Raw genomic sequence first — 15,833 nt, forward strand, 5'->3', positions numbered from 1 at the left:
CAGTAACATTTGATCTCTTCAAATTTGCTGTTATTCCAATGTTGCAGTCTAAGGACACCCTGCAAAATTATGAGATTTAATGTTAAGAGAGAAACTGCCAAGACTTCGAGAATCAAAATAGTATATAATCTAACTTTGATGCTTTCCCCAGGATGATGACCTGGGAGAGATCGCAGCCCAGCAGTACTACGTTGACTACGGACCCAACATGGACTACAACAGGCTACAAGGTCTGGTGCCATCATACATCCCTGACTTCTGCATGAGAGGGCAGAAAAACACAGACTACTGGGCTCAACTGGTGGCTAATGCACACAGAAAGGTAGGAGATGACTGAATAAAGTAATTCTTTATACACAACCAAGTTTTTTATTCAGCTGACGTTTCGGTAACCGTCTGTCACCTCCCTCAGGGCAATTCTAAAGCTCCCAAATTGTGAAGTTGGACTCTGATGTAATTGACATTTCTGGAGAGGGCTAAATGTATTTAAATTTCATTTAATCTAAACTAATCAGCATAAATAATATTTAATTAACACCATCATTAAAAACAATGAGTCTGAGCCATTTTTCAAGTTTCATATCCTTCTATCTTTAATGTGACACAAGTGCAAATTACATCTTAATGTGTACGTTGAGCATCTAGTATATAATATACATTCAGGACACAGTGCGTATTATAATTATATTATAATTATGCCATGCATAATTATTGCCATACATTGTATCCATTGCAATTGTTGCGCAATAAAGATTGATTGATTGATATGATCTAAGTCTACAATATACAATGTACACTACATATAATTTTATACAGTATCTGCTTTTTTTAAGCTCCTCCAGCACAACACAACTGGGATACAATTTGTGTGTTACACAAGCTGCTAACTTACAGGACAGTTACTGTACATCAGTCCTCATTGTTATCACAGCCACAGTAAAATCATGAAATTCACAATGTACATGTACTTGCCATTCTTGCTCCTGATGCAGGGTGGACATCTGGCATTTTGCTTCCACACAAAGTTTGTTTTTGTGTTTGTGAAAAGGTTCTGAATCGTCAGCTTCATACAGTTTAGTCTATTTCCACAATTGTTGGCAGGACTACCTCTCTGCCTCTAGAAGGCTTGTAGGGTCCTGGCGTCCTGCGGTATGTATGGATTTGACGGTTTTTCACGGCAGACTGTTGATCTGGAGCCAGATGCAGTGTGTTTTGTCCCTCTGAAGGGCCTTCCTGACAGTTTCCCACTGCAGACTGATCATCTGGAGCCAGACGTGGTGTGTCTTGTCCCTCTGCTTGTGCAGGGCGTTCCTGTAGAGTTGGGATGTTTCCTGCTCCAGCCTGGTCTTCCTGTGGGTCCACACGGTTTCCCCGTATCACGGTGACAAGTGTCTGGTAGATGCTCATCAGTTTTTGCCAGATTGCCGTCCTTAAGTCCGGCATGCGGATGAGTGTTGCTATCGGGTTAATGAATGAGTTCAGACATATCCCCGCAAATACTCCATTCCTAGGGCAACTATCCGGGAGAACTTTGCAGACTGCAAAGAACAGGAGGGCTAACAGCCAGCAGACAAATGCCACCACTACATGAATCATCACAGTCCTTGCCTTGTGCACCCTTTCTTCATATTTTCTCTGAGCCTCCTCTTGTGCAGGATTTACTCCTGGTGCCTGGGGGCCCCCTGCAGCTGCCTGCTCAAGCCTTCTCCTCTCTCGTCGTCTGATTGCTACATACACGCTGATATTTGTGAACAGCATGCTGACGCACAGAAAGAGCAGTATGGATGTAGACGTGATGACAAAGGACAGGGGGTACCATGATATGCAGATCCCGGAGGTGAGGGTCTGAATGTGGAGACAGTTCCAACCCATCTTGGGTGAGAAGGCAAGCACTGTGCAAACAATCCATGAAATACTCAGACCTACAGCTGCGCGCAGTTTGGCACTGCCAGCGTGGTTGTGGAAGTATACAGGATACATCATAGCAACATAGGCATTAATAGACATTAGGGTTAGAGCTGATGCTGAGGTTATCTGACTAAATATGATTAAGCTGATATAAGTCAACTTGAAGTCATATGTTACATTGTGTTGGACATGGCCGACTGTGCGGTACAGAAGTCCGATGCCTGCGAACACATCTGTGACTGCCAGATTTGCCAGGTAGATGTAGATGGGCTTGTCACTGTGGAGTTGTCTTGTTCCAATGATTCCCAGGAGCACGACAGCATTTCCAATGATGATGAGAAGTCCCATCAGCCAGAAGACAACATCAGTCTCTGTTCCCAACCTCACAAGGTCCTTGTGCATGGAGCAGGCTTCATGGGCTTGTGCGAGGGACACATTATTGTTCTGGAGATGCCATTTATAGCAGGATACCAAACTTCTGAATTTGTCAGATGTCTCTGTGAGCATCCACGGATCGGAACTACCGGTATTGTTAAACATGTTGAAGTTCAAGATGTAGATATCTGTAGTCTCAGGCAGGGGATGGAGAGGTTCCCAAGCTGTGGACGGCTCTGCTGCACCGGCAGCTTGTTTGTCTGGACCAGAGACGGCTAGAGCAAAATGCAGGAGCAGATGGAAGGCAATAATGGCCCGCCACAGCAGCAGCTGACAATTTGCGGTGGAGGAGAGAGAGAGAACAAAATGCTGTGGCCACACCTTGCCGCGACAGGTCGACATCACGACTGCGCTTGCTCAGTGAGAATGCGTAGGCTGTTGCCACGGCAATGCAGGGAGTTGACGTGCGCAATATCGTGTCTTGAAAAGAGTTCACAGCTTCAAATTTTTTTGGGCTGCTTTGAATACTGCTGTCTTAATAAGCTTCAGTAGGAGGTTGTCTAATGATGCAAAGGTTTGATGCCAGTGGCTTCACAGTACTCAGATGGCAAAGCCCTTAGGGTCTCTCTGTCCCTTTGAATGTACTTGGTTAAATGCAATGTACTCCGATAGAAATTTCCTATGAAGTCACTGTATGCAGATGCTTTGAAAGTTTTAGTTGATTTGCCTTCATTAGCCCATACAGTTGCACATGTAACGTTTACCAAACGAACACGGCAGCTATTACAGAACCTTCTCAATCATCTCTCCCTTCTTTGAAATCCATAACAAATGCATTTTCAGAGGCCTTTATGACAGAGGGCATGTTTGGAATCTGAGTCATTTTACAATTAAAATGCCACGTTTTGCTGTGTCTGCTTATCAATTGTAGCAGCTATTACTGTAACAGTAATTAGAGACATATATTTGTGAAGTATAATTATTAAAGCCATTCCAGATTGAATACTGAATAATATTGAATATAACTGCGATCAGTTATTTCTTGAATTATAATTATTACTAATGTTTATAACTGATATCTAATTGAAGTCCAGTTATAATATACATGTATAATGATAGATTTGTAAGGCCTAGGAAAAAAATGTTGTGTTCTCTGTTTCCCGCCTGACCCTAGCAAATCCTGCCGACCCTACACTTTTTTGGGGGTGGACCTCTGCAAAGGACATGCATTTTTTCGAGCTGATAAACCATTTCTAGCTCCATGATCTGATATACATGTATATTCTGATTCATTGTACTGACCATAATTTTTTTCAGGACTGAGACAAGAAATACATTCAACAATTTTTTTCTAGTCCTAAAAGAATAAATCCCAAATTTATGCTTAATACAAAAAGTGTTAGCATGGATTACAGAAAACGGGTCATGAATTTAGTATCGGGAGAGATGTCACCTGAATTTTCTGTTTAGCAAAAACAACATAATCTGCAAATCAACCTTTCTTTCCCCAGAGCTACTATGTGAAGGACAACGTGGATCCAATCCGAGTCAAGGAAGACGTCGTCAGCTACGCCAAGTTCAAGTGGCCGCTGCTGTTCTCGCGGTTCTACGAGGCGTACAAGTTCTCCGGGCCGAGCCTGCCGAAGAACGACGTGATCATCGCGGTCAACTGGACGGGCGTGTACATCGTGGACGATCAGGAGCAGGTCCTGCTGGAGCTGTCCTTCCCAGAAATCACTGCTGTATCCAGCAGCAGGTCAGTACTACAGTTACAGTTTATTCAATCAACAAAATCATACAAAAGCAGGGAATGCTGCATGCATCCCTGAATTGTGTAATTGATTTTTACAATAAGTTAAAAAACAAGGCAGGACAGGTACACAGAAAAGCACACTATATACAAATATGTACAAACACCATTCACTCTGCTATATGCATGCAAATAGCGGGCATAGGTTTTCAAATACATGTATCAGCCTTAATACTGGGTAGTTAGTGATGGAGTTCAGCTTCTGATTAGGATTTATATTTGATTGCTTATACTGTAAATCACGATTTTTGTTCCATGGTTTATATATGTGGTTTTTGCAGCAGCTTCTGTCCTGCAAACTTATCATTACAACAAATAATTTGCCGACTTTCTTCCCGCAGACATGCCCATTTTTCTCAGACCACGATTTTTGCTACCGTGAATATAAAATGATTTACAGTATTCTGCATTACAAATTTAGTGTTGTTTGATTGTACAATGTATGATGGAAAAGGGTAATAAAAGGAGGAGACAAACCTGTATGTACTTAAAGGGCCTTTGAAACTTATGACAATCCCATCTGAGAAAACGTCCTTTACTAAAGCACTTTAAGGCACTCATTTCACCTGACTCAAGTGTAAAGTGCCTTTCTTGATTAGGCATAACACTTAGGCATGCTAGGGATTTGAACCCAGAACCTTTAGATTCTAAATCATCAACCCTAACCACAACACCACCTTGCCTCCTTCCCCCCAGGACTGGTAAGATCCATGGTCAGAGCTTCACCCTGTCCACAGTGAAGGGAGATGAGTACACCTTCACCTCTGCCAACGCTGAGGACATCAGGGAGCTGGTGGTCTGCTTCCTGGAGGGACTCAAGAAGAAGTCCAAATATGTCATCGCCCTGCAGGACAGTCCCACACCAGGTGGGAGGGCTTAGAAACCAACCATTCATACATTCATTCATTCACTTATTCATTCACTCACTCACTCACTCATCCATTCACTCATTCATTCATTCACTCATTCATTTATTCATTCATTCATTCATTCACTCACCCATTCATTTATTCATTCATTTCATATACTTACCCAACTATGTAGAAGTTCTATAGTTGTTTGGTGAAAGTGGCAAATTAAAGATAGAACTGACACCTTTGATAGACCTAAATATTCATAGGAGCAGGACCCACAAAGTCAACGTATCAGGCATTGAAAAGCTGTGAAGGCTAAGAAGACAAGAACTTTCTTCAACTGTGTCAGAGCCCAAAAATACTTAAATCGTTCCAATAGGTACAACCAAAATGGGCCTAAAGCTTACTATATACATCAGCTTGGTCCATAAGTGGCTTGAAAGTAAAGGTACCATTTATGTTCTTGTACAGATATGGGCATGCAGGAGTAGACATGTGGGAAACAAAGCGTTCCACCAGCTTATGTCCCACCATGCTAAAGAAATCATTAAAGCCCTTTACAATATCAGGTAGATTCTGTCACGCATGACAGAGCACAATTCATCGCCGTGACCCGTGTCCTCTTCAGTTACCATCTTAAGGGTTAAAAATAGGGCTACCACGATAATTATAATTCCCTTCTGGTTTCCAGAGGAGAACCAAGCCATTCCAAAACATGGTTCTTAAGTCACTGTGGCAATTTTGATCACCAAGAAATTAGACTGGCAAGGACTAGTTTACAGGTACAGGTACATGTGAGTTATTGTAACGTGCGTTACAGAGCTACACAGTCCTGACCAACATGGTGGTGTTCAGTGACTTAGATTATTTTCAGAGCAAAGGTGACAGATACATGCCCGACGATTGTCCACTGAGAACAAATTTGAATGACAAGACGACAAATACTGTCCACAGATCCAGCATCACAGACCAGAAACCTTGCCTTCTCTTCTCAAGCGTGGTTATAAAACTAGTCCTTCGGGATACAAAAAAGAAAATTGCCGGTTGACGTCAGACACACACCAGGTAGCCAATTCAAAACATAAGACGTAACCTGCTAAGAATAGCCTGTTGTGTTTTGTAAACCCTAAATATATCAGGTGACTCATCAAGCATGTGTGTGTTAGTTAAACACAGCTATTGTGATGTAGGGTCTTGAAATCCTGGTATTTGCAGGGCATAAGCGAACATTAATTTCAATCCCTTTCCTTAGCTGCGGACAGCTCGTCCTTCCTGGCCTTTAAGAAGGGCGACCTGATTGTTCTGGACCAGGACAGCGGTGACACAGTCATGAACTCAGGCTGGTGTTACGGACAGAACGACAGGACGGGGCAGCGCGGGGACTTCCCCGCCGAGTGTGTGTACGTGGTGCCGACAGTCACCAAACCTGCACCAGACATTCTGGTGAGTGGACAAATATCTAATACTATACAATGTATTTTGCCATTTTATTGCTTTTGTTTGTGAATGCTATATGATGTACAAGTCCAGGTCTGCCCAACTAGCCATATAGGATTATCATAATTTTAAAAAGCTAAGGGCTACTAAGGCCTTCTGACAATCAATACAGAACCTAGCATTTGAACATGACACAATGTAAGTAAGTACATAACTGAAGCATTGGTACTTATTTTCACCTGAGTGGAGTGAGGAAATACTATATTGGGTAAAACATGCCTTTCCAAACAGCACAATATAGGAGCCTGACAGGGATTCGAACCCAGAACCTTCATATTCGCCTTGTAATTAAGTCAGCCTTCATTACCACAAGACCACCTTCTCTACCGATTTTTTATGGTTCAATTTTAATATCTCCCTCAGCAACTGTTCACCATGTCAGAGAAGGAGATCAGTGAACTGCGCACGTCTCAGGCAGCCATCGAGACAGAAGAACCACCCGAGAAGCCATACACACTGGAGGAGTTCTCCATCGACCACTTCAGGTACAGCTACACTCCTTAAATCCAGTTTCTTTCTCTATCCAGTTTAACGTCTTTTTTACCTGAAACTGGGGGTTAGAATGGTTTGAAAATAGTGCAAGTCTTTTTGAAGCAAGATTTTTTTTACGGCTGGACAACAATGAATTTTCCCTGTTTGGTACAGACCTCCCCCCAAGCGTACCCTGACAACAATGAATTTTCCCTGTTTGGTACAGACCTCCCCCCAAGCGTACCCTGACAATAATGAATTTTCCCTGTTTGGTACATACCGCTCCCCAAGCGTACCCTGACAACAATGAATTTTCCCTGTTTGGTACAGACCACCCCCCAAGCGTACCCTGACAACAATGAATTTTCCCTGTTTGGTACAGACCGCTCCCCAAGCGTACCCTGACAACAATGAATTTTCCCTGTTTGTTACAGACCGCCGCCCAAGCGTACCCTGACAACAATGAATTTTCCCTGTTTGTTACAGACCGCCCCCCAAGCGTACCCTGACGCGTGCGCTGAAGAGCAGACAGAAGGACGAGCTGTGGAGCTACACCAAGGAACCCATCAAACAGCCGCTGCTCAAGAGGCTGCTGCCCAACGATGAGCTCAGCCAGGAGGCCACCATGTGCTTCATGTATATCCTTACAGAACTGTTAAGGCCTGTGTTTTTAAGTGGTGTGTTCAGCATGCAAAGGAAAATACATTGTAATACACTGTGGTGCCATACTCAAATGATTTGCATTATATTTGTGGCACCATGGAACATTGATGTGCAAGAAAATGATGTAACAACAAGAAAGAGAACACTTGATGCAGAAAACGTAATACTATGTTTATTACACTATTATATATAAATGGTTCAGTCAAACTCACTCACTGGGTCGAGCTTCCCTCGGTGCCAATGACAGCTCTCCATCTCTTCCTATCCTTCATTACTACCATCAGGTTTTTCCTGTCGAGCTGGGTGTCGTCCATTACTTGGTTTATGTAGTTTCTTGCTGGACAGTCAGACAGTCACTCCTATTGTTCCTGAAAAGCTGCTAACAGGTGCAGAGCATAGAATCTGCAGTTTTGCCATGACATACTAGGGGGCATTGTTGGGAAGATGTCGGTGTATAATTTGAAAGTAAGGGGCCCACCCAAGAAAATTTGAATGAAATATAAATTGCATTTATGTTTTGATATGAAAAAGCTTTTCCTAATGGCCTTTGTAAATTTTGATTTAAGCAATATAAAAGCGTTCATTACAAGTGAAGATACAAAATGTATTTGAAATTAGCATTGTGTCTTGGAATGTTGATTGTATCCTTAACGCTGATCACCCATTATGAAGTACATGGGAGATTACCCCTCCAAGAGAAGTCGGCATGGCAACGAACTGACGGACCAGATATTTGAACCTCCTCTCAAGAATGTAAGAAACATTTAAGTCTCACATTGTAGTTAATATGCAATTGTAGTATGTAGTAAATAATGACAGCTATTTAAAGTTTCCCTTTGAACAATGCAAGCTGTCGTATTTTACTATAACTGTAGCTACAACTGATTGTTGTCTTTTTTCCTACTATTGCACAGTATCCAGCCTTTTAGGTTTCATGATTGTCATTTCCTGTGTTACAGTATGACGCATTAAATTTAGTAGTACTCATACACATATATTATAGCAAACCAGCTGGCCAGATTGGCGGAAGACTGACAGAGGTGGAACTACGGGACTGAGGATGATAATGATGATGAAGTGTATCAATCACTAATTTTAAAAGTAGTCCGAGGTAGGAAAGTTATTGCAAAATTTTACGTTCGCTTTTTTTCTTGACCAGGAAACATTGAGAGACGAGATCTACTGCCAGGTGATCAAACAGCTGACAGAGAACCGTGTGCGTGCGAGCGAGGAGCGCGGCTGGGAGCTGATGTGGCTGTGTTCCGGCTGCTTCGCCTGCAGTCAGTCCCTCCTGCCGCACGTCACGCAGTTCCTACGCACCCGCAGGAGGAACGCGCTGGCCGTGGACTGCCTGCAGAGGCTGCAGAAGACGCTCCGGTGGGTGCAACCACAAACTTTATTATCTCTAAGTTTAGTATATAGTAGAGTGAATTCATTCATCGGTTAACCGACATCTAGCATATTGCAGTCGTCCGTCAGTAAGATATCTAGAGCTTCATAGTTCCAATCACATTTTAGATTGGTTTTACAGTCCTTTCCATACCTTTTGGTAAAGAAGGGGGCACCTACATCTATCTCCATTTCTATAGCCCATAGGCCACACTGTTGTACAAGCACTACATCACGGGGCTGGTAGTGGTGCATGTTCAACTATAACCATACTCTTTCCTCCTTAATCAAAAGATTGCTAATCATGAAAAGCAGTATGTACCATATTTTGTACATGTATCACTCAAGGGGGTGACTACTGTAGTTTGTGAAAATCAAGAATACCTCTGTCATCTCAATGTGCCTTCTTACGTGCCTGTGTCTGACTTGTCCTGATGTTGTGTGTAGGAATGGACAGAGGAAGTACCCTCCCCACCTGGTAGAAGTGGAGGCCATCCAGCACAAAACAACTCAGATCTTCCACAAGGTCTACTTCCCAGACGACAGCGATGAGGTAGGCTATAATAACAATTAGCAGCTTTAATGCTTGATGTATCCCTCTCTTTTGAAAAATACAATTACCTACATGTATATCAAGTAGTCATCCTGAACTGAAGTCAACTGAAGTGATGCTCAATGGCTGAGTCTTAAGCAAAGAAGCAGTATGTACCAATTCTAAAGTCTGATATGACTTGGTTGGAAAATCGAACCCACGACCTGCCACATGTCTCCCCAAATAAGACTGTTCTACCCATCAGACCCTCTGCTGTACAGGCTTTAGTGAATAAGTAGATGCATGATTCGAAGACAGTGTCATCACCTGTGTTTCCTGACTCCATGTTGTGCAGGCTTTTGAGGTGGACTCAGGTACGAGGGCGAAGGACTTCTGTGAAAACATCGCCAGCAGGCTGAGGCTCAAGTCGCCTGAGGGATTCAGCTTGTTTGTGAAGATTGCAGACAAAGGTAAGACTGATTGTGCGGTACTTCTGGTCATCATTTTGTGCACCAGCAGGAACATTTTTAGAAAATGATATTAATCAATTTGACAAAGTATAAAGTTCAAATTTTGTATTCTTAACTGATAAAGTTGTAGGGAAAAAGTACAACTGATTATGTTATGGTCTATGTTAGATGTAAATCTTTTCTTCTTTTTCATTATTTCAGTCATCAGTGTTCCAGAGGGAGACTTTTTCTTTGACTTTGTGCGGCATCTGACAGACTGGATTAGGAAAGCACGACCCACCAAAGATGGTAATATTTTTGGAGACCCCTTTACAATGTACATATTTCTACCTCAATGATCTTGAATTATCAGAGAACAGTTTTTTGTCTCTTTGCAAGGAGAACCTCTGTGCCTAGATTCTCACGTCAACAATTTTTAAATCTATTATTCAGTGTGTAGTGCTCTTTTTTTCTTTAATGTCTTGTAAAGAAAAGTTTTTCAGTCTCCATGTATGGTTTTTCTTCATAACATGTATCACATGCTTTCATTCTCTAGGTTCTATGCCCCAGCTGACCTACCAAGTGTTCTTTATGAAGAAACTGTGGACCAACACAGTCCCAGGGAAGGACCCCAACGCAGACTCCATATTCCACTACCACCAGGAGCTACCCAAGCTGCTGCGAGGCTACCACAAGTGTTCCAAGGACGAAGCCATCAGCCTGGCCGCTTTGCAGTACCGTGTACGCTTCGGGGACGACAAGTCCGAGTTTATCAACATCCCGTATGTGAAATGTTTCTTTACCAGTCTGTCCTACACCTATGCTACCCATTTAACCTTCTGTTCACTGATGTAGCCATTTGTTTATCAATTCTTTATTGGTTATGGGGTTAGGCTGTAGGGGGAATGTTAAAACTTGTATATTGAAGGTACATGTACTTTTTGTACTATAATGATGAAACAGCTGACAGTGTGCAGTATACTTTCAAGACTGTTTATATCAAGGATACATGAAGCAACAGTAAGATGTCAATTTTTTCACAACCATGTTAGGTCCCATCTTGCAAACCAGTCTTGTTCAATTTTAACAGTTTCATGTACATATACAGCTGTGAGTTTTCAGTTGTGAAATGGCAGAAATGCTTTGCTGTGTCTAAATCAAGCATATACATGTATGAAGTCATTTTGGCCACACCTCAGGGGTGTAGCCTCTCTGATCCTGTAAAATGTTGCTGTTGTAGGAAGATGCTGAGAGAACTGGCCCCCCAGGACTTGTTAAGGAGCATGTCCCCTGATGACTGGAAAAGGGTGGGTGGAAACATCATTTTCTGAACTTCTCTAGAACAAGTCACATGAAAAAGCTGTTGATTTTGTTCACATTAGAGTTGTAGCCATTTGAAGGACTTGTGTCACATTCTTAGTCTGTACTGTAATGTTATTAACAGAGTCTTCTGATGAATCAGGGATATTTTTACCGATGAATCAGTGAAATTGTCATGCTGTTGAGTGAGTGAGTGAGTGAGTGAGTGAGTGAGAGAGTGAGTGAGTGAGTGAGTGAGTGAGTGAGTGAGTGAGTGAGTGAGTGAGTGAGTGAGTGAGTGAGTGAGTGAGTGAGTGAGTGAGTGAGTGAGTGAGTGAGTGAGTGAGTGAGAGTGAGTGAGTGAGTGAGTGAGTGTGTACCCATGTATCACATCTATTGTCTTTAGTTCAACTTTACCGGCATATAATCAATCAGTATCTGAAAGCTTCAAAGATTGAGAGGTTGTTGTCTTGGAGGTTGAGAGTTTGTTGTATTGTGGTTTCCAGCAAATCGTTGCTGCCTACAACAAGCATGCAGGCAAGTCCAGGGAAGACGCCAAGCTGTCCTTCCTGAAGATCATCTACAGGTGGTCCACTTTTGGCTCCGCCTTCTTCGAGGTCAAGGTAAATGTCATCTCATTATTCACACACATTGTAGAGTGACATTTTATGCCATATTTACATTGTACCCACCTAGTGCACTTGAATATTCAATAGAATGATGTAATGCTGAAAGCACAAGTTGATGATAACCTGTGCCCTTTGGAAAGGCACTTCACATATCTTACTCAGGAAAAAATGTGGAGCTAGCTTCGGTTAGGAACGTTCTCCGTGATAGGACGTAAAACCTGAGGCCATTCGTTTCAGGAAAGCCACATCTCAAGCACATATAAAAGATCATGCCGTATCAAAATATTAAGGATCTATCCTGTTGTGAGCAGATCAAACTTAACACTAAATTAGTCTGGTCTTAGGCAGCTTGTACTAATATACTTTACAATACATAAACTCTTAAGGTAATTTATTGGCTGTGCTTTGAGCCTTTGACCATTGTTTCACCCATGTCCCCCAACAGCAAACTACAGAACCCAACTACCCAGAGATCCTTCTGATCGCCATTAACAAACACGGGGTCAGCCTGATTGACCCTAAGACGAAGGAAAGCCTGGTGACACACCCTTCACCAAGATCTCCAACTGGAGCAGCGGCAACACGTACTTCCACATGACCATCGGAAACCTGGTGCGGGGCAGCAAGCTGTTGTGTGAGACTTCACTGGTCAGTGTCTGTTTATTGGTTTATTTGTGGGGTCGTGTGGCGTAATGGTAGAGTGTTCGGCTCAGGACAACGATCTTGTGCCCTTGGGAAAGGCACTTTAAACGACTTTCCTCACTTCACTCAGGTGTAAATGAGTACCTAGCTTTGGTTAGGGACGTCCCTAGGATAGGATGTTAAATGGAGGTCCTGTGTTTGGGAGAGCCACACCCCACGCACATTAAAGAACCCACCGCACTTATAAAAAAGAGTAGGGGACCTTCTTACGCAGCTTGTACTTTTATGTACAAAACTGGTGTGTGATTTATGACAGTGAATGTAAGGAAAGAAGCATAATGATTGTGTTTTGTACAAAATAAATAACCAACACATCTGATCTCTCAAACAGGGTTACAAGATGGATGACCTTTTGACCTCTTACATCAGCCTGATGCTCACCACCATGAACAGACAGCGCAGGGACAGCAGAAGGTGAAAGGTTAAAGTTCAAAGAGCACCTTTAAATTTACAGTACAGTCCAAAGTGTAGCAGACATTAGACCTCTTCATTTATCACAGTAGCAGACTGAGAGGAGGCAAGCAGATGCCCCTGTTCTTGGAATCAATCTAGACCAAAGTTAATGTTTCTTGTCAGCCTATCTTCACCATAGCTTTGGGTGACTTCAACAAATCCTTCATCACAGCAAATACTGTCAAATATATCTTTTTGATTTCATAAATGGTTTTGTAAACATTGTGTTTAAGATTGAACTTACACTATTCTTCCTCATATTTGAATGGTTTTATGGAAAGATAACTTCTTTGATCAGCAGTCTAAATCAATATCTAATAGAATTTATTTTACCCGATTATTTCTTGGCTTTCCTGTACTATAGAATGGATTGTCCGTACTATTTGTATAGTGTTATACTAGATTGTTGTTTGTGAGTTGATAATGGACATGATTGTCAAATGCAGTGCTTTTAATTTTCTCCATTGAAAAAGACCTACCAGTTGAATGAATGGTCAGGAAGAGATCTGTATATTTTGAGCTTTGAAATGTTCTTGATTCACATACCGGTATTCCTGTTTCTAAGTGGATAATACAAGATACTAAACAACACCATCTATTCAGTGTTACCTTCTTAACTTTATCATGTTGTCATTTTGAAATCAGTCTCTTCTGTCACACTGTTATGACTTAAGGGATTTTCATCTTTTGGGAAAGGTGTAATATTTCAGTGATTACAAAATATTCCATAAGTTCTTAAATACCATCTCACCACTTTACAAAGTACTGAATTAAAACAGTCTTGGCAAGACTGAGACCTTGTTGGACAATAAATGAAAAATACTTCCTTCTGCACTGTTCTTTTAGTGTTAAGAAACCAACTTACAAAATGTATGATGATACCTTCCACTATACACTACCTATGCAACCTTACATACAATGTCAAGTGGCTAAAAACTATGAAAGTACAAGTACAAGTGTAACAATCTTTATCTGGGGAATGATGATTAACAACTTACGATAATAAGGTCTATTTGTAAAAGCTTTGCTGGATAAGAAATTATGTTCAGCATGTAAGCAGTCCCAACTACCAGGCAGGTTTTTAAGCGATAAATTGCTGGTGTAAACTATGTGAAAATTTGTGGTGTAATGATTTTTTTGATCATAGTAAAAATCAAGCAAGACTGTAATTTTTTCCATGCACATGTAGGAAGAACTAGAGGCAGGTATGGATTCATGTGAAGAAATACATAATGTGCATAAAATATAACATTGTTATTATTAATATTAAAGCGTTGATGACAAAAGTAGCTGCTATTGATACTATTTTCACAATGTATAGTTTTAGGCGCACCTAATTAATTTACCGATAGCTTTTCCAATTCAAAGAATACATTAATTTTGATTATAATGTCTATTTAAGAAATAGGTTTAGATAACTTAGTAAGGTGCTATTTCTATATCTGCAGTTTTGAATTTGATATAGAAAAAAGATGATAGTACAGAACATACAATAGTGTGTTGAACATAGTACATGTATCTTGTCTGATTTGGTGGTGTTTCTTGTATCTATATAAAGTATGAAAAGTTCAATGTACTTCATGTTTTGTCTTAATCTACACAGAAAAGTATGGAAAAGTAGAACGTCAATGCCCAAATAGACAGGTAATATGCCAAACCGTACTCATCTAGTGGACCAACTCCCCTGCTATGTTATATGTCTATTTGGCCAATTTCTACTCATTCCAGTTGCTCCCTAAAGCCTGGTAGAGGCTACACACAAGGTACCAAAAAAATGTAATTTCATTTATGTGTGCAGACAACTGTATGTTACTGTTGCTTGGAACATGAAGGCAAGCAATGATCATAAAATCAACCTAAATTACCCATGTTTGCTTTCTAGTAGCATAGGAAAACTCTGCTGTTAATGAAGAATACATGTAAGTGGGTGTAAAATCTGATATAAATTGTAACTTAAGCTACATGTATGGTACTTACTGTAGTAATAAATTGACTATCCTTACATTGATTCGAGCGACGCATGTATGCTTAGTTGTCCTGGGTACATTTCTGTTGAGTCGACACACAGGTCTCAATAAATACTGCATCATGGAGATCAAGTTCTGATTCTTTTGTATGATACTTTTATTAGTCCCCACAAGGAAAAATCCTTGGTCCCCACCATGAAAAACTTATTTTTGTGAGATCTCTAGTGTAGCACCCCAAGGTATGCATAGTTTAGATGTTTACTGAGGGATGTGGCATTGCAGATGCCTCTAGTTGCATTTGTTTGCGGATTTTTGACCTAGCCGAACTATATCAGTATGCATAGAAGACTATTGGTTTAGCCGACGCTGGAACTCGGAGCGTTTCTTCCAGTCCCGCCCTGACAAGTCCGGACCGGACCACTTTTTCCACCAACCCGTCTAGGAAAAACTTGTAGTTCTCTGAAAGCCCCTTGTGGTATTCTTCTCACATAGATTAACCTGATTGAATCTCATTGGTTCTACCTGTAGATATATATCCCACATTACAAACCTAGGCTCTTTTGCTACTTTTTTCTGATTTAGTGCGTAATCCATAAAAAAAATAGTTTATTAAATAGGTGATGTTTGTGCTTGTGTGATTGCTACCGTGCCCCGAGTGATGCAAATTCCAAAGTTTCGTCTGAAGTACAGCTCTGAGAACAATGGAATTCAAACAGTACATTAAGCTGTTTGGAAATTAAAGGTGTCTGGTTGGTATTTGCCAATGGTAATGTTTTAGCAGCATCCATTAGCAGCCACTCCGCTACGGACATGGCGTCGAATAGCAAGGTCAGCG

General features: G+C 41.3%; 2 protein-coding genes across 4 annotated transcripts in view; one reads left to right on the plus strand and one right to left on the minus strand.

Moving 5' to 3' along the window:
* LOC109487020 (unconventional myosin-VIIa-like) overlaps positions 1 to 15,833 on the plus strand; it is a 90,514-nt gene that overhangs the window by 38,438 nt on the left and 36,243 nt on the right. For 2 of the 3 annotated variants that reach the window (XM_019790941.1, XM_019790940.1), the window contains 8 exons: positions 152 to 322; positions 3,795 to 4,039; positions 4,790 to 4,959; positions 6,200 to 6,390; positions 6,808 to 6,929; positions 7,402 to 7,553; positions 8,240 to 8,331; positions 8,738 to 8,955. In XM_019790941.1, coding sequence (XP_019646500.1) covers positions 152 to 322; positions 3,795 to 4,039; positions 4,790 to 4,959; positions 6,200 to 6,390; positions 6,808 to 6,929; positions 7,402 to 7,553; positions 8,240 to 8,331; positions 8,738 to 8,955 — 1,361 coding nt within the window. Of the gene's footprint in view, positions 1 to 151; positions 323 to 3,794; positions 4,040 to 4,789; positions 4,960 to 6,199; positions 6,391 to 6,807; positions 6,930 to 7,401; positions 7,554 to 8,239; positions 8,332 to 8,737; positions 8,956 to 9,414; positions 9,521 to 9,854; positions 9,970 to 10,170; positions 10,258 to 10,504; positions 10,731 to 11,188; positions 11,256 to 11,753; positions 11,871 to 12,321; positions 12,525 to 12,909; positions 15,125 to 15,833 lie in introns of those variants that run through there. The other variant, XR_002141228.1, reaches the window with a different exon arrangement.
* On the minus strand, positions 777 to 2,601 carry LOC109487037 (sphingosine 1-phosphate receptor 1-like). The gene has a single exon (XM_019790978.1). The coding sequence runs from the start codon at positions 2,446 to 2,448 to the stop codon at positions 1,075 to 1,077; it is 1,374 nt and encodes a 457-aa protein (XP_019646537.1). The 5' UTR covers positions 2,449 to 2,601; the 3' UTR covers positions 777 to 1,074.

The sequence above is a fragment of the Branchiostoma belcheri genome, unplaced genomic scaffold, assembly GCF_001625305.1.
Source record: "Branchiostoma belcheri isolate BF01 breed outbred unplaced genomic scaffold, Haploidv18h27 scaffold85, whole genome shotgun sequence".
NCBI lineage: Eukaryota > Metazoa > Chordata > Leptocardii > Amphioxiformes > Branchiostomatidae > Branchiostoma > Branchiostoma belcheri.